This window comes from Leopardus geoffroyi, chromosome E1, assembly GCF_018350155.1.
Source record: "Leopardus geoffroyi isolate Oge1 chromosome E1, O.geoffroyi_Oge1_pat1.0, whole genome shotgun sequence".
NCBI lineage: Eukaryota > Metazoa > Chordata > Mammalia > Carnivora > Felidae > Leopardus > Leopardus geoffroyi.
The window spans coordinates 44,945,387-44,970,947 of NC_059330.1; the positions used below are offsets into that span (position 1 = coordinate 44,945,387).

At 50.6% G+C, this 25,561-nt stretch overlaps 2 protein-coding genes and 1 long non-coding RNA gene across 6 annotated transcripts in view; 1 reads left to right on the plus strand and 2 right to left on the minus strand.

Moving 5' to 3' along the window:
• GOSR2 (golgi SNAP receptor complex member 2) overlaps positions 1–25,561 on the plus strand; it is a 70,233-nt gene that overhangs the window by 30,069 nt on the left and 14,603 nt on the right. The window lies entirely within an intron of this gene.
• Positions 3,653–11,727, minus strand: LOC123603894. Of its 2 annotated transcripts, none has more exons than XR_006715098.1 (3): positions 11,461–11,727; positions 9,495–9,960; positions 3,653–4,310 (listed from the first exon to the last, which is right to left on the minus strand). It is a non-coding gene; the product is annotated as an uncharacterized LOC123603894 (long non-coding RNA). The 2 variants fall into 2 exon arrangements; XR_006715099.1 differs by having other exon boundaries at positions 11,450–11,727.
• On the minus strand, positions 11,902–12,485 carry RPRML (reprimo like). Its single transcript, XM_045489344.1, is given in 2 exon segments — positions 11,902–12,155; positions 12,158–12,485. Coding segments are annotated over 2 exon segments (360 nt in total). The 5' UTR covers positions 12,276–12,485; the 3' UTR covers positions 11,902–11,913.

The window sequence follows — 25,561 nt, forward strand, 5'->3', positions numbered from 1 at the left end:
CTTAAAAACCTCATGCTTGATATGGGTTGGGAGAACCCAGCTCTAGCCACTCAGCCAGACCCCTACCCCGACTTGCGGTATGGCCCTTCAGCTCCCCTGACAGTGAAATGTGCCGCCGACTTTGAAGAGCTGTTCCGAGGCTGTGCAGGTAGCGTGACACGGGAACTGCTTTACCGAAGTAAAGCCCAACGCAAAGATAAGACAGGTCTGTAGGGCCGTGCAGGGCAGCCTGGCACAATTAGCTGTGGCACTCAAGGCTCTCCTCCTCAGGCAGAGACGGGTCCCAGGACAAGTGAGTCAGTGTCAAGAATGCAAGGAGGGACCTAGAGTGTGGCCGGAGAGGGATACAAGGAGGATGGTGGGAAGGTGGGGGAGTGACTTAGCAGAAGCATCGTCTGCTTCCTACCAGTAGACAGATGGACAGACTGAATGACAGAGGAAACTCAGAGGAAGACAGCAGAGCATACAACCTCCAATGTTTAAACTTTTCAATTTTTAATCAATTAAAAAAAATTTTTTTAAAGAAGTTTGGCTCAAAGGGAAAAGTATTCTGCTCTCTTTTTAGAAAAAGCCGAATCCACCCCCCCCAACCCCCACCTCTTTTCTACATTTCTTTCCCCGTGCTCCAGAGTCCTTGACTATTTTTCAGCCTCTGTAGCTCAGGCTGCATGAAAAACTCTAGAGAAAGGAGAGGTTTTTCATCATCTCCTTTAGAAAAGAGGCAATTTGTCTATCTTTAGAACAAATGGAAAGACTGCTGGGTCTCACCTGCATTTGGAAGTGAAACTTTGTGACCAACTCCTGGGCGTGGCAAACCCCTTCCGGTGAGTTTGGTGAGAAGGGATTAAGCTAGAGCATCTCTTGAGCACTTTTCCTGTTCCAGCCTCCCCCTGTGCCATCCCACCCTCCGCCCCAAACCTTTTCCCTTCCCTTTTTCTCCCCCTAACCATGGAAAGTCCTCCCAGCCCTGGATGTCCTCAGAAGCCATTCTTTTCCACTCTCCCTTCTGGACTGAGCAGGGAAGAGAGAGATACAGGAGTGAGGCCACATCAAGAAGATTGGCTGCGTCCTCAGGCAGGAGCCCCCAGGGCAGAATGCAGAGGGATCGCCATGGTCCAGGCTTCGGAAGAGTCCAGAAGCTCAGCTGGGTCAGGACACTCGAAAGAGGCCAGCCTCTTAGGACTGACCAAACTCAGTGATGAACCACCAGAAAGCCGCTTCCTAAATTCGCAACGGAAGGAATGAAGGATGTCTGTTCAGTCACTTAGGCTACACATGCTCACTGTTCTGGGGACACATGGCTGGGTGTCAGGAGACCGACGAAGCCAACATGGAGACGGGAAGGTCACTTGAAGGACAGAAACCAGAGCAAGGAGGCCGCAGTCCTGAGGGGTGCAGTATGCAGTCACCTCCTCAGTGGCCCAGAAAGCTTGGCTCTCCCTTTCATTCATTCCTTCACTCATTCAGCAGACATTTGTGGCATATCTACTATGCAGGTCCTACCTAGGGACGGCAGACACAGTAGCAGGAGGGAAAAAGGCAGATGTGGAACTCTGCGAGGGACACTGTTAAGAGAATGCAGAGACAAGCCACAGATTGGGAGGAAATATTTGCAAATCACGTATCTGCCAAAGGACTATAACTATCGTATGTAATGGATTCTCAAAACTCAGGAATGAGAAAACAACCCCACTTAAAAAATGAGCAGGGGCACTTGGATGGCTCAATTGAGTGTCCCACTCCAGCTCAGGTCACGATCTCACAGTTCATGAGTTCGAGCCCCACATCGGGCTCTCCGCTGCCAGTGCAGAGTCCGCTTCAAATCCTCTGTCCTTCTCTCTCTCTCTCTCTGACCCTCCCCTACTCATGCTCAGTCTCTCAAATAGGAATAAACATTTATTTTTTAAAAATGAGCAAAAGACACTTCACCAGGGAAGAGATACAGATGGTAAAGAAACTCCTGAAAAGCTGTTCAACATCATCATTCACTAGGAAATACAAATTTAACCCACAATGAGATACCATTACCCACGTGGAAAGGCACATATACAAACAACACACACACACACACACACACACACACACACACACACACAACTGACAATACCAACTACTAGTGAGGGTGTGGAGTCACTAGAACACCCATACATTGCTGACGGAAATGCAAAACGTAATCGCTGCCGTGGAAAACAGTTCGGCAGTATTTTTATAGAGCTAATTATACACTTTCCGTGTGATTCAACAAAGCTCCTCCAAGGTATTTTCCAAAGAGAAATTAAGACTCTTGTTTGCACGTACACACAAAAACCGTGTGTGAATATTCATTTTGGCTTTATTCGTAGTCACCAAAAACTGATTCAGCCCATATGTCCTTCAACCAAAGACAGACGAAAATAAAAATTAAATGAAAAAAAAAAAAGAACAGTGATACATCCATATGACGGAATGCCGCTCAGCAATAAAAAGGAATGAACGGTCGACACTTGCAGCAACCTGGATGCATTAGGCTAAGTGCAAGGAGCCAGACTGAAAAGGCTACATGTTGTATGATCCCACTTATCTGATATTCTGGAAAAGAAAAACCACACGGACAAAGAACAAATCAGTGCTTGTCACAGGCTAAGTAAGGGAAGGAAGGGGGTTTGACTACAGAGTGGGAGCACGAAGAAGCTTGTTTGGTAGAACTGTATCTTGATTATGTTGCTGATTACACAACCCTGAACATTTGTTCAAGACTCATACTACTGTCCATATCCCCCCCCCCCCAAAAAAAAGTGAACTGTACTGAATGTAAATTTAAAAATAAACATACAGGGGCACCTGGGTGGCTCAGTTGGGTTGAGCCTCGGATTCTTGATCTCAGCTCAGGTCTTGATCTCAGGGTCGTGAGTTCAAGCCCTGCACTGGGCTCCATGCTGGGCATGAAGTCTACCTAAAAATAAATTACTTAAAATAAATTTAAAAACTAAATAAAAATTTAAATAATAATAATAAATAAGTAAACATATTTATAGGGGCTCCTGGGTGTCTCAGTCAGTTAAGCTTCTGACTCTTGACTTTGGCTCAGGTCATGATCTCATGGTTCGTGAGTTCAAGCCCCATGTCAGGCTGTGCGCTGTCAGCACGGAGCCTGCTTGGGATTCTCTCTCTTCCTCTGTCTCTCCCTCTGTCCCTCCTTCTGTCCCGCCCTCTCTCTCCCCTCCTCCCCTGCTGGCTCTCTCTCTCTCTCTCTCTCTCTCTCTCTAATAAATGAATTTTAAAAACATGAAAATATACCAGTAAAAATATTCTATTTTTAAAATCCAGCTGTATTGTATGTGCCTCACATATCGACAGGGAAAACTTGCAAGGAAAAGGTTTTCAAAAAGATACACGAAGAAAATATTAACCGAAATAAAGCTGGTATAGAAATATTAATACCCAACAAAATGTACAGCTTTCATTTAATACTTAGTATGCAGAGTCCTGTCCGAGGCCTCTGGGGGGATATGGGAGAAAAAAACTTGACACCCATTCCAGGGGACTATAGTTCGGGAGGTGTCCACATGACTCTAAATTATATGGGCAACAAATAATTTTTAGTAATTCTGTGCAAACCCAGAAAGAGTTGGTACTTCTAAAGAAGAGACATAGGAGTGAAGAATACTTGGAATTCTGATTGTAAAAATCATTTATTGATCAATGTAGCCGCTGGTTTCCAAAGACACCTGCCAGTGAACCATGCCTCCAGTATTCATGGCCTTGCATAGTCTGTCCTCCCACAATGCATCTGGACTGGCTCTGTGAGTCATATTAATAAATAGGATGTGGCAAAGAAGAAAATACCCCAGTTCTGAGCCTAAGCCTTATGAAGGCTTGGCAACTGTGCTTCTGAGCTTTGGGGACAAAAGCTGGGCACTAGACAGACGACCTCTAAATGGCTGCAGTTCTTGCTGACAGAAGATCTGCCCAGCTGGCTGACAGTCTCCCAGTCAACCCACAGAACGATGAAGACATAATAAAGTGGTTATTGTTTCAAAGCTCAAATTTTTGGAGCTAGTTATAGATAGATAACCAAAACAATCACTTCTGAGGTGTGCCAGACATCGTGTTTTTAATCATTTTCATAAATGATGTTATTTAATCCATTCAACAAATACTTAGAGATATGTGTCATTAACCCCCATTTTACAAATGAAGAAACTGAAGTTTGGAAAGAATGTCTTACGACTAAGAATGAGCAGAAGCAGGGCCTGAATCCAGGGCCCTTCTTGATATGGACTTGACATTCCCAACCATCACATTACATGGCCAAGTGGGGAAGTCGAAGCCTGAAAAACACAAAACATTTCGGAGTGAATCACGATGTCTCCCCTAGTGTGAGCTCTTTATTTATTTATTTACTTATTTATTTACTTAATTATTAAAAAAAAATTTTTTAATGTTTATTTATTTTTGAGAGAGACAGAGACAGAATGCAAGTGGGTTAGGGGCAGAGAGAGAGAAAGGGAGACACAGAATCTGAAGCAGGCTCCAGGCTCTGAGCTGTCAGCACAGAGTCCAATGCAGGGCTCAAACCCACGAGCTGTGAGATCATGACTTGAGCCAAAGTTGGATGCTCAACCGACTGAGCCACCCAGGTGCCCCTAGTGTGAGCTCCTTTTAAGCTTTCCCCTCATTGTCTTTTTCATCCTGGACTACTGAGAAGTGAAGGAGATTCTGGAAAGATGATCAATAAGTAGGCGGATGGTATAAATTGGAGATTTTATTATAGTTTTGACACATTTCATAACAAGCACTAATCATCATCCTCGGCGTTCAGTTGTCATTTGAGAAAATGTAAACGCTACATCTGCTCACTGCCTGCCTTTTCTTCCAGTCAAAAGAACACATGTTCCTAACAAGGGAGTGTATTTTCTTCCTCACCCTCAGTCACCACTAGAGAAGCCTGAGCTTTGAGACAGGTGAGGAATGACCTCATCTTTATAGGCTCTCCTCTCCCCCACAGCCCAGGCAAGCTTCCAGAACCACTCTGGGCCCTCCAGGTTTTAGAGATTATCTTGGTCCCCACCTCAGGTTCATAGATGAGAAAACAAAGGTCCAAACAAAGGAGGTGTGGCTTCATCAAAAACATACTGAAAGCTGGCTGTGGCAGGGTCAGGCTAGGACCACATCTCCAGATTCCTTTTCCAGTGCTCTCTGAAGCCCAAGACCCTCTGGAGTCTCCTCTCTAGCTGCAAGCAAGCCCTAGACTCCTGATGGAGGTGACCTGAGTCTAGAAGCCTGGAAGAGTGCTGAGAACAGCCAGCTCTTTTGAGCCCAAGACCTCAGCAGCCAAATGTTCAGCACCATAGACAGCTCAACCAGCCTATTTACTTGGGAAGCTCTTTGCCCTACGAGGAAGTGTCAAGGGAGAGAAAGAGAAAATCATTGGAATGATTTTGGAGAGAATCTAGTCCACCTCCCTCACTTCACACGGGAGGAAACCCAGGAAATGATTAGTCCAAGATCACACGGCAAGTCACTACGAAGCTAGAGAGGAGGCCCAGTAGCCCATCTCACACCTCTTCAGGGCCCACATGACTTACTAGTGGCACAGCCAGAGCTTGAATCAAGGTCTCCAAAATCTACATCTCTTGTCTTTGGGGATGGCAAGGAATGAAAAGAAAAAAAGAAGTAAAAAGAAACTGAAAGAGCACCCGGCCCTGATGGGAAGGCCTGTGATTTGGCCTCTAACTTCAAGTCCTGGACAGGAGCTTCCTACTTCCCTAAGGTGATGTGGCCTTTTAGAAACAATCTAGTTACCACGGCAACCTCATCCCAGGTTTCATCTCCATGGCAATTCACTTTTTTCACCCGTCTGGTAAGTCCACATGTGATTGCCCATATGTACATTGCAGAAAAATTAATATACGATCACATTTTTAGAAGTGCAATATCTCATTATCCCAGGCTGCAATCAGGAACATAACAAGGCAGGATCCAGGGTAGACAGGGCCTGTGGCATCAAAGACCCAGAGCAGTCTTTGGGGGCCTCTCAGCCTTCTCACTACCATTGCGAACCTTTCCTCATCTTTCCAGATCAGCGCACCTTAAGCTCACCCTGGGTATAAAAAAGTTCTCCTTTTCCGTATCCTCCCTGGTGTCCTGCCCATGACACAACCTCAGAGTGGCCTGGGACAGGAAGGAGGCTGATCCTTCTGACCGCAACCTCTGCAGGACCCAGGAAGGCCTCCTCCTGCTTGCTTTGGCCCTACATCTCAGTTGAGGGCATCCCTGTTTCCGCCTTTTGTGACAGACCACATTGCATGCCTGAACTGCGGACTGTGGGCACCTTCTTCAATACGACCTAATGGGCCAACTACTGTCTAGGAAATCGCCATCATTTCTAGTCCACTGAGGGCACCCTTCCTATTTTCCAGCAATGCTATGGATTTTCTTTACTGTCAGTCCTGATGTTCGTAATGATGTAGAGCCGGCTGGAGTATTCTGTCTACCATTTCGACCTAACCCTCTCCTGCTCTCTCTACTTTATTTTTTATAATAACAGTTTTTGCTGTATGGCCTGTCAAATGATGGTGCTGGGTTGTTTCTCTCGCCCTCATCTTCTTCTTCATCAGTAATAGTCCCTTTCATGCACGGGGCGTTGCCCTCACATGTGCAGCGGAGAAAAGGGAGAAGTGCTCACAAAAATATTCCTGCAACATCCCAAACAACAAAACAGAAAAATCAAGGCATGGTCTCATTTCCAAAGCTCGATGAAAATTATGAAATGTACCAGCTATTCACCTTCCAAATACCTTTTGAGCTCAGATAGACCTGAATCTGATTCTACCAATGATTAGCTGTGGTCTTAAATGAGTGATCTAAGCAATCTGAGCCTTGCTTTCTCAAAGATGACAGCAATATCTGCCTTGCAGAGATTATTAGATGTGGGCTATAGAAAAATCAGAAAGGATTATGAGGTAAAACAGGAAAACTGCTTCACACCATTTCTGGCATGTGAAAGATCTTCTCTAAATGGCAAGTATGCTTATTAGCACCTAAAAGGGGAATCATTCCCATGAAAATTTTATTTGTCTCTGACTAAGGAGAACGCCCACCCTTCTCCTCGTGTTTGATTTGATTACATATCCTTGATTCCTATGATGAGTGCGGCCCCTTGAAAGCAGGGGGCTGTGTCCTCAGTTCAACAAAGGTTTGTGATATTCCTAAACTAAATAAGGCACCATGGTGAGTGCTGTAGAAAATACATACACAGGGAAAAAAGCTCTGGTCCTCAGGGATAATGCAGTGAGGGAGACAGACGTGAACACCAGAGTCCATAACGCAAGGCAGACAGAGGCCCATGCCATCCACCTTGGCAGTGTGCCTGGTGGTTAGGAGGGGGAGCTCAGAAACCAGTCTGCCTGAATTCGGGATCCCAGCTCCACTTAACTGGCGGTACAACCTCAGACTAGTCTCTTACCCTGAGGCTGGGCCTCAGTTTCCTCAAATGTAAAATGAGGATGGTACTAGAAGCCACCTCTTAGGACAGTTAATATATGAACAGAACACATAGAAGGGCTCAGTAAACGTTACTATTATGTAGATATATGAAGATATGTGATAGAAGAGAACAAAATTCTGTTTCATGGATGAGGCTGCACTTGAGCTTGACCTTGGAGAATGAGCAGTTATAAGAGACAACAGAGGGGAAGAAAAGCATTTGAGGGAAGCAGAGCACCGGGAGCCACGGAGTGTGAACTCTGTGGCATTTTCAGAGTGGAGACTTGGGGGCCAGATCACCGGAGCCGAGAGAGAAATGCCGTGAAAGGGGCTGGCACAGAGGTTTAGGACAGCCCTTGCGAGGTCAACCAGCATCAGCATGATACTCACAGCCAGTTACCCAACACCTCCCGTGGGCAGAGCGCCGCGCCCAGCTCAGCCATCGTTGTCTCCTGGAATCTTCTCAACAAACACAGGAAGCAGGCTTTATGATCCCAATTTGACAGATGAACAGTGTGACTCAGAACACTTCATTAACTTGCTGCTGGTTCTGTAAAGTCTAAACTCATTCCCTTCCCTTCGCCTGCTCCCCGACACCAGCGCCCCTGCACGGATGGTCACACGGGTCTTCAGGACACAGGTGGCAAGCAGGGACTACATAAGACCGAAACACCAAGGGCTTCTCTCTTGGGATCAGCACCACCTGACGGGTCACTGAACAAGGAAGGGCCTCCTGATTCTGAAGCCTGTTTCCACCCGCAGATGTTCTGCTGCAATTGGTCTGGGGGGTGTGATATGAGCAGCAGGGCTTTGAAAGCTCAGCCGGGTAATTCTCACGAGCTGTCAAGTTGGAAATCATGGGTCCAAGGGGAGGCCTTGCACCAAAAGCATTGCTGCTGACGCCTGGCCCTTGCTGTGGCTCTCCAGACCTGCTCCAATGGCTCGGTACTGGGCCTCTCCTGCAGCAGGGAGCGGGGCCATGGTGGAGGCCTCCACGGCTGGGTCCTCAGCCCTCCACTGCTCTGGGTCCCTCTTCCTGTCCCAAGTCTTTCCTCCTCATTGCCCTTCCCAGGTCCCCAGAGCCTTCTTATGGCCCAAACTTCCCCTTCCCCATGAGGGACCAATCTGGCTGCCCTCCTGGAAAGGCCTCAAGACCCCCAAATTGATCCCATTTCCCTCCTTGATCCTGGCCAGAGCACCACCCTCATTTTCCCCTCTGTGGGGCCCACACAGAGCAAGGCAGGGAGACTGGCTGGTTTCAGCAGGAGGGAGTGATGGCATTTCTCTCCCTCCCTCTCCCGTTCCACGGTAGGGGTGAAGCTTTGGAAAGCAGGGAGAGGGGTAGAGCCCAGGGCCCGGTTTTGAGGAAAGGTCGCCCTTCCAGGGAGGCCTGGGCCTGGTGTGGTGGAAACCAGACAGCAGAGTCCACGTGGGGAGGGGAGGAAGCCCCCTCGAGGCTGGTAACTGCTTTTTCTTCGAAGCCCAGCCATAATCACCCTCAATGTTGCTACGGTAACAGGACCTGGAACAGGAAAGGAACCCCAGCAAGAAGGTGAGGGTTGCAGGTAAGATCCCTGGAAGCCTTGCTGAACTTCACCTTTGGAGCGCATGTCTGTCAGCCTGGCCCAGCTCAGCAGGAAACCAGCAGTCTGCACAGCATGACCCGCAGTGATGGAGGCTGTCCCCTGCCTGGGTGGCTGTGGCGTCAACATCCGGGTCCCATGTCCTGGGCTTTCTGCCCAAGCTTTCCCCTGCCAGACAGGCCCCAGGAGAAACGCAGGTTCACAGCCAGCCCGCAAGCTCCCATCAGAACCCTGTACCCCCAAATCGATTTCGTCTAAATAGATTTGCTGGTACCCGCCCCCCAAAATAGAGGTCATCATCAGTAAAAGGTAAAGTGGGAATAATGCTAGTATCTGCCCCAAAGGGTTGGTATGAGGATGAATTTAGATAATGCCCTTAAAGTTGAGTAGCATGCATACTAAATAAATAAATACATAAATAAATACATAAATAAAGTAGGTTACCATCGTTGTAATCTGGTTTGTGGAATACAGTGCCCTTTTGGGTGCAAAGGAAGATTCAAGGCTCTGGTGTCCGAGGGTGTGTCTGTGTCAGAAGCTGCCCATTGGCCTGCCCGGCAGGGCCAGACTAGGTGTGGATAGCTCCAGGGGTAACAGTCCCCGGTGATGTGGTCTTTGACTCCTCCAAGATGGTAGGACACACGTAAAGCCAGACGATCGTCTTATAGGAGCTGGTTTCCTGACTCTTGCTTATTTGTTTTTTCCTCAACATTCCAGAGTGTTCCCCATGGATTAAACTCTCCATTTCTATGCACTGGAGTTACAGATTCCTCCGAGTTTGGAGGCATATGGTGGCAAGAGTAAGCAGGTGCTTCCTCAGGGCACTTCCCCAGTGGTCATGCCAGAGGCCTAGATGCTTGCCTGGCCTCTGGAGTTCAGGGATCTGGACATCCCGCATATCCCTCGTGACCTTGAGTAACAAGAGAGAATCATGAGCTGCACTCAAGGGATGCTATTCAGAAATCCTTCTAAAGTCCTTTGTATAAAATGTGTGTGTGCACGTGCACACATACCTTTTTCCCCAAATTGGAATGCTGGATGTGGGCTATTTTTGTGGGTACCCACAACCATCACGCTTCCTTCTTTCCCTCTGAAACTCCCCTTAATGCTCAAGGCTGCCCTTGGTCTGCTGCTGAGTTGGGGTCTGGGGAAGTTCAGGGAGGGTGACTCCCAGCAGCCAGCCGAGCATGGCTGTGCCAAGTGGGCTCCAACAAACAAGTGGGAAAGTGAGTAGCTGTCCTCCATTCCAGGGGCCATCTTGCTAGTGAGAGCACCCGACCCCAGTGAACCCAGTGCCTGCGACACTGCAGCCTCCCTCCTGTCCTCCATTGCAGGGGCCATCTTGCTAGTGAGAGCACCCGACCCCAGAAATTGCATCCCTTGGGACACCCGGCGGGGGCAGGGGGGCTCAGTCTGGTTGAACATCCAACTCTGGATTTCCACTCGGGTCATGATCCCAGGGTCATGGGATCAAGCCCCGCGTTGAGCTCTGCGCTGAGCATGGAGCCTACTTAAGATTCTCTCTCTCTGGGCTGGCATGTCACCTCCCCCACCCTTTAGGTACAGGTGTGACCTTGAGCCCCTTGCCTAACCTCCTTGGGCCTCAGATTCACCACCAGTGAAAGGTAAAGTAGGGATAATGCTAATATCTGCCTCAAAAGATTGTTATGAGGACGAAATTGAATAATGCCCAGTTTTAGCCCTTCCCCAGATCAGACGCTTGCAGACAGTGGAGCCACGCACTCGCCCTTGGCCAATGAGTGGCATCTTTCTAGCCCGTTAACACCGCTTTACTTTAATTCTGCATCTCCAAGAGGTGCCTGGGTTCTGGGCAACGGGGTATCTCATAATGGGGGACTGAAAATTCCCTGAATACAGCTGCATATGGAGGTCATTTTCTGCATTTTAAATGTCCTGGGTCCTCCGCGCCACAAAGCCCTCTCCCACCCTTGCACCCCCCCCCCCCCCCCCCCCCCCGGCAGCAAGGGCATTTCTTCCCACTACTCCTGCTCCACACTACAAGGATGGTGTCCAAGCAAGCCCTTAGATGGGGCTTTGGCCTTGTAATTTAACTAGATCTAGCGCCCCACCAACCCCCCGATTAAATTTTTATTCACTGTTCTGATATATTAATTTTGCTTTTCTTCCCTTTTGCAGGTAAGTCACTGATTTTTCTTTTTTTTTTTTTTCCCCCTCACGGAATAGATTCCAATTTCCCAAAGATTTAAATAATCTCCCCCAGGAGGGGGACCTGCCCGTTCCCCTCCAGGACTACGGCCTCCTGGCCTCCTCCAAGTGGGGTCTCAAGAGCCCCCCACCTACCCCCCACGGCTCCGCAGTCAGGCGGCCAACCCGCCTGTGAGGTACACAGCGCACCCACCCCGCCCCAGCCAACACACCTTACACTTACACACACACTCGGTGAAGAGTTGCGAACGGGAAGCCGCCGGAAGCCCGACGGCAGCAGGTTTATTACCACGGTTCTTTTCAAATGCAAAATCCGGCCCACGAGCTCAGGGATTCGGATTCATCAACTTGCCCCACCCCGCAACTCACCCGCACACGGACGCGTCTACGTACGCACAAAACTCCCCCACACGTGACCTCAGCCCCACGCAGCCTCCCACGACCTCTCCCACCCCGCCACGCTGAGGCGCACCCTGGACCGAGCCCGGTGTGGAAGTCCCTTCCCGCCCCACCGCCTCGAGTCTCACGGTGTCCCTGGGCCGGGGCGTCCCGAGGCCCGTTGCTGTTCTTCGCGCGGGCCGCCGGGCGGCGGCGGCAGAGCCCGGGAGGGGCACAGGGTCCCGGTCTCCCTTCTCGTCCGCTTGCGGCCTGGCTGGCGGGGACGGGCGAGGCGGCCTCAGTACAGCCCCAGGATGGCGGCGCCCACGTCCTTGGAGGGCCGGCGCTCCTCCACCAGAAAGTTGATCATACTCTCCGACTTGATGAGCAGGTTGCAGCCCAGGAAGAACACGCCGAAGACCACGGTGAGCGACAGCACGCAGAACACAGCGATCTGCGCCACGCGCGACACCCACAGGCTGCGCTCGTCGGGCGCCAGCCCCGCGGGGACCCCGTCGGTGGCGGCCAGCGGCGCGCCCCGGGGCAGCAGCCCAGCCACGTGCCCAGCCCGTGGCTGCGGTTCCCCAGGGTGGCCCCGCCGCCGCCGCCCAAGCCGCCCGCCGCCTCCAGGCCGCTGTGGTTCAGGAAGGTCGCGTTCATCGCGGCTCGGCGCCCGGGGTCTCGGCGCGCCGGCCGGGGCGCGCGGGGAGGCTGGCCGGCGCCCGCGCTCCCGGAGATGCTGGGGTCCAGCCGCGGGCGGGGAGAGGGGAAGGCGGGAGGCCGCCCGCGCACCGGCACCCCTCGGGCCGCCTGGCCCTGGGCACCGGGCGGGAAGCGGCGGCCCGGAGGAACGAGCAACAGGCTGCGCCGGAGCTGCAGCCGGAGAGCCGAGCGCAGGTAGCAGTTGCCTGCTGCGCAGCTCGCCGGCCCCGCCGCCCCTCCCCTAGCAACGGCCCCGTCCCCTCGCGCCTCCTTCCTGCTCCCCCCCCCCGCCCCCCAGTCCTCTGGGTCCGAGAAGCGGGCAGCCCCGCCCCGGGGGCAGTGGCGGAGGGTTTCGGGCTGGGAAATCTCCCCGAGGCGCCCACCCCGGGAATCGGTGCTCCTGGCGGTTCAGCTCCTCCTGAAGTCGGCTCTAAATTTCTGCTCCGCTCTTTGGCTCCCAGTAAACCTTCCTGGACCTCAGAGAAGTAGCTCTCACCCCCGGCGTTGGCTGCCCTCTCCTCTCTCCCTTCTCCATTGGGGCGGTGGCGCTGGGTGCCGAGCAGTCCCACCACTCCCCTACCCGCTCCTCGCTGCTGTCCCCAGGCTGAAAGTAGTGGCTGCGGGGCGTGCTGTCTTCGTCCTTCCCACCCCACCCCCATCCTGCCCCATTCGATTTTTTGTTTTTAATTCAAAAAGAAGTTACTGAGGTCTTCCCCCCCTCCCCCGCGTTCCTTTTGGCAAAAAACGCACCGTTGCAAACTAGAAAGTATGGATTAGCAAAATGAAAAAAACTCGGAAACCTCAAAATCCTACCCCCCAGAGTGTCGACGTTACCACCTTGGTACAAAATCTGGGCTTTTTTTCTTTGCGAGTCTCCATACATTTATTCAAATAGAGGTGCATTGTTAGTACCTACTGTTTTGTCATTTAATTGTGTATCTTTTCGTAGTGATAAATATTCATCTCCAACAGTGGTTCTGAATATTCTGGAGGACTTATTATGTCGGGGTTGGGGGCCCCAGAATGTGCATTACTAATACCCTCACAGGTGATGTTCATGCTGCTTCCGGGTCCTGCTTTGAGAACTACTGATCTGTAATACAATTTTTAGTGAAGGAATGGTGTTTCAAGGGTAGAGACTACTACCATTTATTTAGGGAAGAAGTTTATTTTTGGATATTTTAGTTGGCCCCCCTTTTTTGCATCAGAACCAATATTACCATAAAGAGCCTGTATCAAAGTGTATGCAAAAACTTTTTTTTTTCCTTGACTTTTTGAACAATGGACCCACAGAACCCAAAGATTACATCCTACCAAATTGCTCTGCAGAAATGAACCAGTTTACACTGCAGCCCTATGGGGAAGGCGGGGGGCATTGCCCCCGATCCTGGTTATTGTCATTATTTTCATAATCTTTGCCTGTGTTTATGGGATGTGGGATGGTTTCTCATCCTTGTATAATTTGCATTCTTTGAGCTGTGGAGAAGGAAGGAAAGCATCTAGGAGTCTTTTCCAGAGTCCAGGCAGAAGATGCTGTGGGAGGCTTGGATTCCGCTGGTGGTGGCGGAGGGAAAGACCTGAGGATGGAAAGGGCTTGGCAAGTGGGCGTGAGGGTACCCAGGATGTCCCCAGCATGGAGTATCTCAAAGCTACCGCTCCGCCATTAGAACTAATACGTGTGTGTGTGTGTGTGTGTGTGTGTGTGTATCTCCTGGGAAGCTATTAAGTTTCTCATTTTAAACATGAGGAAGGGTGCCTGAGTAGCTCAGTCGGTTACGCATCAGACTCTCGGTTTGGGCTCGGGTCACGGTCTCGCGGTTTGCTGAGTCTGAGCCCCACGTCCGGCTCTGTGCTGGCAGTGCAGAACCTTCTTGGGATGCTCTCTCTTCTCCTTCTCTCTCTGCCTCTGCCCCCACTCACAGTCTCTGCCTCTCTCCAAATAAATAAACTTTAAAAACATTTAAAGATGAAGAAACTGACACACGTAAATACACACACAGAGACACCCAGGAGAGACCGACGGATAGACCTGGCTCACCTTCCTCCGTCCTGGAAAAGCCGCTTGGGACAAGGGCACTCACAATTTTCTGGGCAGGAGTCTCCCTGCCCTGACTACCCCCCAGAGCCAGGATAGAACAGAGAGACAGCAGGTTCCTGATGAGATATTTTGTTCCCTGCTTTTGACCAGATGGATTTCTTTAGAGAAATGCTTGGTTATGTCCTTTGTCCATCGTTCTCCTGAGACCAACCCCCGATCTTGAATAATACACTCTGGACGTGGAGCCCATATTCTTGACTCCATCCGGCTGAGGTCAGGCTGCCTGTGGCACAGAAAGCAGGGGCAGGAGGAGTAAAGGTGGGGTCTAGGGGCCTGCCTACTCCAGCAGGAGGCTGTGAGGAGACTGATGGCTGACCTTCCCTTTATTAAGCACCTACTATACGCTCAGTGCATTAAATATATTACCTCACTGTTACACCAGCCCTTGGTTCCACTGGACTGTCCTCTTGACATGAGAGAACAGAGGCTCAGAGTGGTTAATTGGCTTACTGAAGATCACACAGCTAGTTAAGCATCAGAGCCAGAATTTGAGCCCAGCCCTGTCCTGTTCCAAAGCTATGTTCTTAATTATTCCCACGTCCCTCTCTTCCATCATTCCCTGCGCTGGTTTCTGTAGCTACCTGCGGGGAAGAGGAAGGTGCTGTCTTTTTGACCTGTGGTCAGGAAGGGAGAGAGAGAACATGGGCTTGTGGAAGTAAGCAAAGACCACCCACGTGAGAGCAAGCAAAGGCTGTGTTTTCAGAGCTCGCTACCACAAGGGAGTCAGCCCCCATCACTTGAGTTTGGAAGAGAATTGAAGGCCGGCCAAGGAATAGGAAATCTTTATAATGGGAGAGAGGGAAGGCTTCAGGTTCTGCTCAGAGGCTGTTGGCATGGAACCTGTGGATGTGCTCGCTAGAAAGGGGGGTGCCCTATGTGATTGGATTCGGGGAGCATGTTTGGCTTTTCCCAGTTTGTCCTACGTTGGAAGCAGGGGCAAAATGAGGGAAGCTGTCAGCTGTTGGTCCAGTCTTGGCTGCGTCTGGGCTATTACTACACGGGTATGCTTTGGCTTCCCAGACTAATGGCAGCAGAGAGTGGTTTCCCTCCTTGGCTGTTGCTACAGGTAGTGATCAGAGTTCTGTTTTTCTGTATGGTGTGGCCCCTGTTTGTCTGTGTATCTGGTCTCTCAGACTCCTCCCCAGAGTCCTGGAGGAGGGGCCTTCCTGGCCTGGTGCTGGCCAGAGGCTCCCTGCCTCGGGCTCCCTCCTGCCCTTTCTGGAGCCCCTGGTCCCAGTAGGTCTCCTTGCTATTTACTGTGCACCGTCTCAATTCTCATAATAGCCCCCAAAGGGAAATGATATTCGTTATCATTGCCGCATCATAGCTCATCCCCAAATTTACCAAATATTGATGATTTCACAGTTTTCTGAGGGCCAGGAAACCAGAAGCGGCGTAGCTGGGTGGTTCTAGCTCAGGGTCTCTTGTGAGGTTGTAGCCCAGGGGTTGGTGGGGGCCACAGTCACTTGAAAGCTCGCCTGGGGGTGAAGGGTTGGCTTCCAAGATGGCTGCCTGACACAGCTCTTGTCTTGAGGCCTCAGTTTCTGCCCAGGTAGACCTTTCCACAGAGCCCCTCTTGAAGAACGTGCTTGGCGGTGGACCACGCGTGGGAGGGGTGGAAGAGTGAGCTTGTAGAGGGCAGTGGGTTAGCTATCATTGTTATGTAAGCTTCATGGCAACCTAATAGAGAGAAACCATTAGCCCCATTTGACAGATGAGAAAACGGAGCCTCTGGAAGGAGAGAAATTTTGCCTGAGGACACAGAGCCTGTAGCTGATATGGCCAGGATTTAAGCCCTTCTCAACCTTAAAACCTAACCCTAGCTCTTTCCAGCCCTTGGTGTGCCTCCAGAGGGGTGGGGTGGGCTTCGTTGTTAGGGAAAGACGCCCCTCCCCCAGCCCCCAGAGCCTCCGGGAGGCCTCAGGAGCCTGAGAAGTTGTCTGTCAACTGGGCTTCCTTCTCTGCTCTAGAGACAAGGAAGCTGGTGCCTCTGGGCCCAGCTGCCACCCACACAGGACTATTTTTACCCTCCACCTCAGTGACAAGTCTGCATCTCCCCGCTCTGGAAAGGCCATCTGGGTAGGCTGGCTGTCCCAGGGAGAGCCTCCACCCTGAGGCCACCGTTTATGCCCCGCTGTTCCCGCAGCTGTTTCTAGATGAACCTTTAGCTCTCCGGCATGCCTTGGCCAACCGAGGTCAGTACGACGCCTCCGTCCCCTGGATTCCTGTCAGCACAGAGCCCTACGCAGGGTTCGAACCCACGCACCGTGAGATCGTGACCTGAGCCCAAGTCGGACACTTAACCCACTGAGCCACCCAGGCGCCCTGGGGCCATTTTAACGATACGAATGATTTTATTTGCGTCTTCAGACTACACACAGAAACACTTGAAAACTGCAAATACATGACTGTTGTATAACGTACTTCAGGGAGTCTGAGAACCTTTGGACATAATTTATTTTCTGAAGTGGTCTCAAACCACCCCCTAGGATCCTGCGTGTGTGCTATTCATTTGTTTGGCAAACTCTCCCCGAGCCGGTAAAGGTTGCCTCCTGCCAGGTTCCTGTCCAAATGATCTCATGTTTCACCCTGGCAGACGGGAAGTTAATAATGTTTTACTGCACCTCTCACAGAATTAAAATAAACACAATTGTCAGGTTCAGCCTTTGTCCCCCATGCAAAGTGGAAAGCAGAGGAGCCCCCCCCCCCCCAAAGCAGCAGGAGGGAGAGACACGGCAGGGGTTTCTGTGCAGTGGTAGAAAGGGGGCAGCGCCTGTGTAAGTGGCACGGCAGACAGCTGAGACACGGATCATGGGGGATCGTGGAGCTTCACACCCCCTCCCCCCACCTCCCCTCCCCCCACCTGTCCGATTTGTGTTTTGGAGAATACCTGGATATGGAAGACCGAGGATCTATTTCTGCTTCTGCCCCTAATTGACTGTGTGACCTTGAGCAAGTTAGTCATTCTCCCTGGGCCTCGATTGGCTCATCTGTACATCAAGGGACCTGGATCAGACCATCTTCAGTAAAACTGCATTTAGAAAAACAGGTAGTGGGTCAGGCGGGCCATGGTCTGCCTTCCTCGGCTCTACATTTCCTGAGGGGTTCAGAGAGCACGGCGCCCAAGATCTGTGCCTGGTCTGCACCTAGAGCGCTGCCTGGGCCCCCATTACCCCAGCTGTGAAATAAGGAGCATGATTAATACCTGCATCCCGTGAACTGCCCCTTAGAGGTGACACTGACCAAAAGAGGTCTGTTTAATACAGGACTTCTCAGAGCCTTTAATATGTTGGTGTGCATTGTGAATTTCCCGGGGTGGGGGTGGGGTGGGGTGGGGGAGGGGATGCAGGATGCAGTATTTAACTAACACAAACTAATACTTTTTGCATTATGTACCTTTCAGCACAGTTTGGGAAATGCCCTGTCATCTCCCTGGAGTCTCCGTTTTCTTCCTTCCTGGTAAAACAGGGATGATGACAGCGCCTGCCCCCTAAAGTGTCAGGAAGGCTGAACGGGGTAGTGCCTGGAAACAGGCCTGGCACAGAATAAATGTTCAATAAATGCTCGTAGCTATTATTTCTAATAAGTTTCTTCCTTTCCAGCTCTGGCATTCTTTTCTTCCAACTGCAGCATGTAATTAAACTGCAAAGCATCTGGCCTCCCCTGTAGAAAGAACAAGCCCAGAGGAAGGAAAAAGGAAGAGAAAGATCCCTCTGGATTGTCCATTTGTGCACCGGCCTCACCGCCGGTTGTCACAACAGGGGAATGTAGCAAGATGCCAACCCCTAACGACAAGGCTTGGGTGTGGGGGGGGGGGGGAGTCTGGGGATCCCTGCTCAGCTCAGATGCGGTGGGGCGTATTTGAAAGGCACATTGGGGAGAGGTGGGATCAGTGTCACTTTAGAGTCAAGCAGAGGAACCCAACCCCATCCTGCGTGGATCAGCTTCCCTTTCCCACTGTCCTGGGCACAGCGATCCTGGCCACGTTTAGGTATGCGTGACATGCTAGGGGAACAGTGACAGGGAGAGCTGAGTCAGAAACGGCAAGTAGGAGAATTCAGGCAAGGAAAGGCAATCCCAGAGAAACAGCATCTGCGGTGGCTCAGAAGCTCACGGGAGCCCGGGCTGTAGTGGCAGGGACCCAGGGGTGTGGCGGTAATGCAGAAGACTGTCAGGGGAGAAGGCTAACGAGTGCACAGGCCAGGACACCAGACACAAGACCAGGACACCAGAGACTTTATTAAAGTCGGCCGTAAATGTCAGGTACATTCCCCTGTAGGAAACACACACACACACACTCACTCACTCACCCTTTTCTACATTTTTCAAAATTTTGACCGTGAACATGTATAGCTTCTATAAGAAGCACGTTCATTTATTAGAAGAAAAAAATCATATTTTTGAAAAAGAAAAGAAAATGATCACCCTTGCGACCATGCGGAGACCAGTCTGGGGGCGGGGGGGGCGCTGCAGTTGACCAGGCGAAAGGCATTGATGACCAATTCCACTCACAGGTATATACCCAAAAGGGTTGAAAACTGGCACAAATGCACGTTCATGAATGTTCATAGCAGTGCTATTCACAATAGCCAGAAAGTAGACTCAAAGCACCAAATATCCATCAACAGATGAATGGGCAAACAAAATGTGATCTATCCAGACAGTGGGACATGATTCATACAAAGTACTGACACGTGCTACAACGTGGACGAACCTTGAAAATGTTCTGCAAAGTGCAAGGAGCCAGACCCAAAAGGTCACATGTGGTACGACTTCGTTTATATGAAATATCCAGAATGGGTTAAGTCCACAGAGGCAGAATGCAGACCGATGGTTGCGAGGGGCTGACAGGAGAAGAGAATGGGGAACAACAGCTTGACAGGTATGAGACAAAGAAAGTCCCAGCACTTGGAACCCTGAGCTGTCCCACAGTTTGGTAACACAGCTTGGTAAGCCTTTCAGTCCCTCTTTGTGAGTTAAGCTACCTCAAGCTGACTTTTGGTCACTTACACCAAAAAAGTTCTATCTTCTTCACCTGATACATTCTATAAGCCTCTTTGCCAAAGTTCTGGAGTCAAGAACGAGGTGATCAAGGGGCGTCTGGGCGGCTCAGTCGGTTAAGCGTCCAGCTTCAGCTCAGGTCACGATCTCGAGGTCCATGAGTTTGAGCCCCGCGTCGGGCTCTGTGCTGACTGCTCAGAGCCTGGAGCCTGCTTCGGATTCTTGGTCTCCCTCTCTCTCTCTCAGCCCCTCCCCTGCTTGTGCTCTGCCTTTCTCTCTCAAAAATAAATAACCATGAAAAAAAAACACCTTTTTTTAAGTATACTTTTTGTTTTGAAATAAAATACAGGAACAAGCACCTCATCCAAAGAAGGTGCTCCCAGATCATCTGTGACGCCTGCCACTGCAGCCCAGCAGGGAGGCAGGCTCATGGAGACACCGGGGCTCCGTGAGTTAGGCAGGCTGAGTTAAGCCTCCTCCAGTGTTTCCTGGGGTGAGTGTGCCCACATCACAGAATCAGAGGCACGGACGTGCAATTTCCGGCACGAGGTAGGTGCTCAACCACGTTTGCTTCTCTCTCCGCAAGCAGCTCACAGTGAGAGCCTGCAGTCACCTTAGTTGTTCTTGCAGAAGGAAAAGGATTGGCTTTGCCCAAAGTGGATCCATAGCTGCCGGTCCCCGGTGCCCGTGCAGCTGTGCTAGCCAGCAGCCGCCGCTCATCAGCTCTGGCTGCCCTGGAAATTTCCCGTGCTGCCCGGAAAGACTCTGGCTTCTCATCATCACTACCTGTTGACCTTCCTATCAATATGCCCTGCATCCACTATCCCAGATTGGGTCCCATCAGCATAAAGAAGGGCTCTCCGTCTTCCTGGGGCTGTACCCCTTTAATAAAAAGGACAGTAGCGCCTGCCATATACTGACCCTACATGTGCCTGAACTTACATCCCACCCGCCCTGCCCCCCCCCCCCCCCCCCAGCCTCAACTCTGCAGGGTGTGTGATAGTATTCGCATGTCACAGGTGAGGCTCAGAGAGGTGAAGGAACTCGTTCAAGGTCACACAGCTGGGACGTGGCAGGCCTGTCTGACCCCCAGGCTTCTCCCCTGCACCACACTGCCTTCTTAGCTGTCCCTGTCCTTCCACCTCAAAACGCAGACACTCGCCCACTTGATGGGCAGCCAAGTTTGATAACCGTTGTTATAAAGGCAGCGATTCTCAGCATTGACTATAGACTCGCCTGGAAAGATTTTCTAGATGCTGGGAGCAGGGTGGGGGGTAGTAACAGGAAGGGGACGCTCGGGGCCTTTTCTGGGGTTGTAGTAACGTTCTACATTTTTTTTTTAATGTTTATTTATTTTTGAGAGAGAGAGAGAGACAGAGCACAAGCAGGGGAGGGGCAGAGAGAGAGGGAGACACAGAATCCGAAGCAGGCTCCAGGCTCCGAGCTGTCAGCACCGACCAACGTGGGGCTTGAACCCACGAACCGTGGGATCCTCACCTGAGCCGAAGTCGGCCGCTTAACCTACTGAGCCGCCCAGGCGCCCCCTCCGCTTGATTTTATAATCTTCATAAGAGACAAGATGTTCAGCACTAGATTGTAACCATACTAGACTCTAACCCTAATCCCAACCCCAACCCTAACCCTGACCCTAACCTTAACCTTAACCTTAAGCTAAGCCTCATACTTTTTGATCTGTGTGTTGGATACTTGGGTGTGTCCACTTCTGTGAAAATTGTGGAGGTATACGCTTAGGATTTGTATACTTTTCTCTGTGTAGGTTATTCTTCGCTGCCTCCTGAGAAAAGACAGTCTGTGGCCCCAGACTCAACGTCTTGAAGATGCTTTTTCACAGCATTGAGCAGTTGTTGGCCTTTGAGTGTGTGCCTGTCCTTGACAATGAACACACCTGCTTTCTTACCGCTGCTGCTTCTCCCTGGGCCGGTGCCGGGCTTAGCTACAAATTGCCCGCTGTTGTGCAGTGACAGGTACTCAACGGTCAGGCCCCATGGCTGGCTCCACAGCGTCTCCCTCCCACAGTTGGACTGAGAGGACCCCACGCTGCCCAAGTCCCAGGACTTAGGGCAGCAGAGACATAAGCAGCTACAGCAGGGACATAAGCACCTGCGTCTAAGCTGGGAGCCCTCTGCTCACGTCTGCCTTGTATCCTAATGAGTCCCTGGACACATGCTCTCTGGTCTTCACGTACAGACCCGTCGGGCCCATGGATGTCGGAGATGAAGGCTCTACTTCTCATCATCATCTGCAGCGAGGTGTCGTCACACGACTCAGTTCTGGCCAAGAGAATGTACGTGGAGTAGTCTGCACAATTCTGGAAATTGCCCTAAGGAGGAGAGTGCTCTTTTCCCTCTGTTCTTTCCTGTTACTTGGGATATGGCCTGGAAGGGCTGCGTTCCAGCAGCCATATTGTGCCGTGGAACAAATCATGCTCGAGGATAAGAGAGCGACAAGACAGGGGAGGCTGGGTCCTCGCTGTCATCTTTGCCCCCTGGAGCACCCTGTTGGCTGTGGGCTGACTCCCTCAGGGCATTTAACACGAGGGAGAAATGAGCTTCTACCCTATTCGGGCCAATGACACTTGGGGTTTTTCCATTCCTGTCAACTCAACTTAATCCTAAGTAATACTCAGGGCTTCTGACTTGATCTTTGGCCTGAGTTCCTGCCCAGCGTGAGGAGCAGGGTCCTGGCTTGCTCCCCCCGTGGACTGGAGTGCTGCCTCCACCCCATCTCGGCGGCTGGACCCTGCCAACTGCACCCCATCCGTGCTGCCTGCAGGATTTTGTGTTGCTGGGCTTGCCTCTTGCCTGGGTGGACTAGAGCCCATCATTCCAGTTGCTTTTCTGGGGTAAGCCCTGCTTCCCTCTCATTCTTTTACCCTTGGATCCTTCCTGTGCCTAACAGGCTGGCCGCTTTCTGGAAAACTACAGCAGGGCCAGTGCCTATAATACCTTCCCCCGTGGACAGTCCAGGAGCAGCCAGTTTCTGAGACATAAAAACAATGGTAAGGTCATTCATTTATTCATTCAGCAGATGAGTGTCTATCATAGGCCCTGGGATCACAACGGTAAGTGAGATGAGGTCGAGAGGCAGGCCTAGCATGGTGGGTACAAGCACAGGCTGTAGAGTGAGAATAGCAGACACAGCCATCCAAGGCACTGGAACTGATCACAAGCATTTTCAGTGGTTTCCTTTAAGAATATGTCCATGGCCTTGGCCGTGTGTGCAAGCCCGTATGAGTCACTACACCTGCCTGGTCCTCAGCTTACCTGAACACGACATGGCTGAACTGGATGATGTTTAAGACTCTGTGCAGGTCTGTCCTCCTATGGTAGTCTTGCAAAAACAAAACAAAACAAAGCACCCAAATCTTGATCTGATCAAACCCCTAGATTCAACTACAGGAAATACAGAAAACAGAGCAATGTGTGAAGCCACGTCATGGGTTTGCAATCACAAAAACCCAGACTGCGGACAATCTGCAGGATACACGACACGCCTTCTCCGGTGATAAATCGCAAGCAAAAAGAGAAAGCTGGAGGAGGAACCTGGGGATTAAAAGAGATTCAAGAGACAGCAACCAGTCACATCTGAGCGCATCTGATTCCAATCTTGATTGGATCAAACTGTTCGAAGTGTTTTTTGACTGGACACCATTGGAGATTTGAACACTGACTGAATATGTGACGATGTTAAAGAACTGTTGTTTCAAGAAAGATACTAGTGATTGACGAAGCGCAGAGACGCAGCCAGCAGCAGGGGCCTATTATGAAACAGGGCGGGGGAGTAGGGGAGAAGAGACTGCCGGGAGTCTTACCCCCAGCTCGGCCATCAGCTCACTCGAGTCCCTTCCTCTCCCCAGCCCTCGGTTTCCCCATCTAGGGAATGAAGCAGGTGGACCCAGTGTTTAACGTTGGCCTCCTTTTGCTTTGTCTTCACGTGGGCAGCCCTGGAGCCTTTACTCGGTGCCGCATCAACCCCACCCTGTGGCCACAGCAGCGTAAAAGCAGCAGGAAGGCCGGAAGGCCAGAACCGCTGGCTCCTGCAGAACCTAGAAGAGGCCACCGCCCTGGGGCAACTCGCTTGAAGGATCAAGCTGCAGGATCCCAGGTGGGCTGGTCCAGTCCCGAGGGAAAGGATGAACTTGACTGACTCACGAACCATGGGCACGAGTTACCTGCTCACTGGGATGCTTTGGCCTTGTTCTGATAACTGGGCGTTCTGGTGAGTTCTCTTGGCCTGCATCCTGATCTGGTCAAGCTGCTCAGGACTCCAGCTGAGGTGGGGTACCGCTGCCTCTAACACACTCCTATGGACACACATGAACGACGCCACCGCATTGCTACAGGTCACGTGCCCCTCGATTCCTCGTGCTGGCCTCTGTTAAAGGCCATACTTTCATCACTATGAACGGATCAGTCTTAACACGGAACCTCACGCAGTGCAAGTGCTTAGCAAATAAATAGGGAAGATTTCCTTCCTGGACCATCAGAGACGCTTAAAATTCTCTGGAAGCATCAGGAACTTTATCTCCAGGAGGATAAGCTGAAATACTCATCGCCTGCTACCAACACCAACCAGTTTCACACATTAATAATTAAATAATACCCCAGCCCCAAAGAGAAAGAAAGACAATTCTGTTATAATGAGCAGTAAGAGCAGGCACCTGGGTGGCTCAGTTGGTTGAGCCTCCAACTTCGGCTTGGGTCACCATCTCGTGGTTCATAGGTTCAAGCCCCGCATCGAGCTCTGTGTTGACAGCTCAGAGCCTAGAGTCTGCTTCAGATTCTGTGTCTCCCTCTCTCTGCTCCTCCCCTACTCTCTCTCTCTCTCTCAAAAATAAATAAACATTAAATTTATTTGTTTAATGTTAATAAATAATGTTTATTTATTTTTGAGAGAGAGAGAAAGAGAGAGAGCAGGGGAGGGGCAGAAAGAGAGAGGGAGAGAGGGAGAATCCTAAGCAGGATCCGCATCAGAGCCTGACACAGGACTCAATCCCACGAACTGTGAGATCGTGACCTGATCTGAAACCAAGAGTCAGATGCTTAAGTGAGTGAGCCACCCGGGTGCCCCGGACCATTTCTTTCTTTCTTTTTTTGAATGTATTTATTGTTTAATTTACATCCAAGTTAGTTAGCATGGTGCAACAATGATTTCAGGAGTAGATTCCTTAATTCCTTTTATCCATTTAGCCCATCCCCCCTCCCACAACCCCTCCAGTAACCCTCAGTTTGTTCTCCATATTTGTGAGTCTCTTCTGTTTTGTCCCCCTCCCTGTTTTTAGATTCTTTTTGTTTCCCTTCCCTTATGTTCATCTGTTTTGTCTCTTCAAGTCCTCATATGAGTGAAGTCGTATGATTTTTGTCTTTCTCTGACTAATTTCACTTAGCATAATACCCTCCAGTTCCATCCACATAGTTGCAAATGGCAAGATTTCATTCTTTTTGATTGCCGAGTAATACTCCATTGTATTACCCAAGTAATACTCCATTGTCTACCCCATCTTCATTATCCATGCATCCATCCATGGACATTTGGGCTCTTTCCATACTTTGGCTATCGTTGATAGTGCTGCTGTAAAGATTGAGGTGCATGTGTCCCTGCGAAACAGCACACCTGTATCCCTTGGATAAATACCTAGTAGTTCACTTGCTGGGTCATAGGGTAGTTCTATTTTTAATTTTTTGAGGACCCTCCATACTGTTTCCCAGAGTGGTTGCCCCAGCTTGCACTCCCACCAACAATGCGAAAGAGATCCTCTTTCTCCGCATCCTCGCCAACATCTATTGTTGCCTGAGTTGTAACATTAAAAAAAAAAAAAATTAAAAACTGGTAAAAAAATGAGCAGTAACAGCTACACCCGCCATGTTAGTATCAAACCCGGTTTCAAATCCTTGCTCTGCCTCCCACTAGCTCTGTGACTTCGGGCGAGTCACTTAACCTCTCTGCAGCGGATTTCACAAGAGTGCTGTGAAGGTGAAATTGTTCACTGCTTACGGTGTTTGGCATCATGCCCCACACGCTGGGAAGGCTCAGCCTGTGTTAGCAACAGTTCTTACTGGGAATCCTCCGTGGTGGCCTCCCATGGGTGCTCCCCATCTCCTCCCCACCCCCAATTCCACCTTGT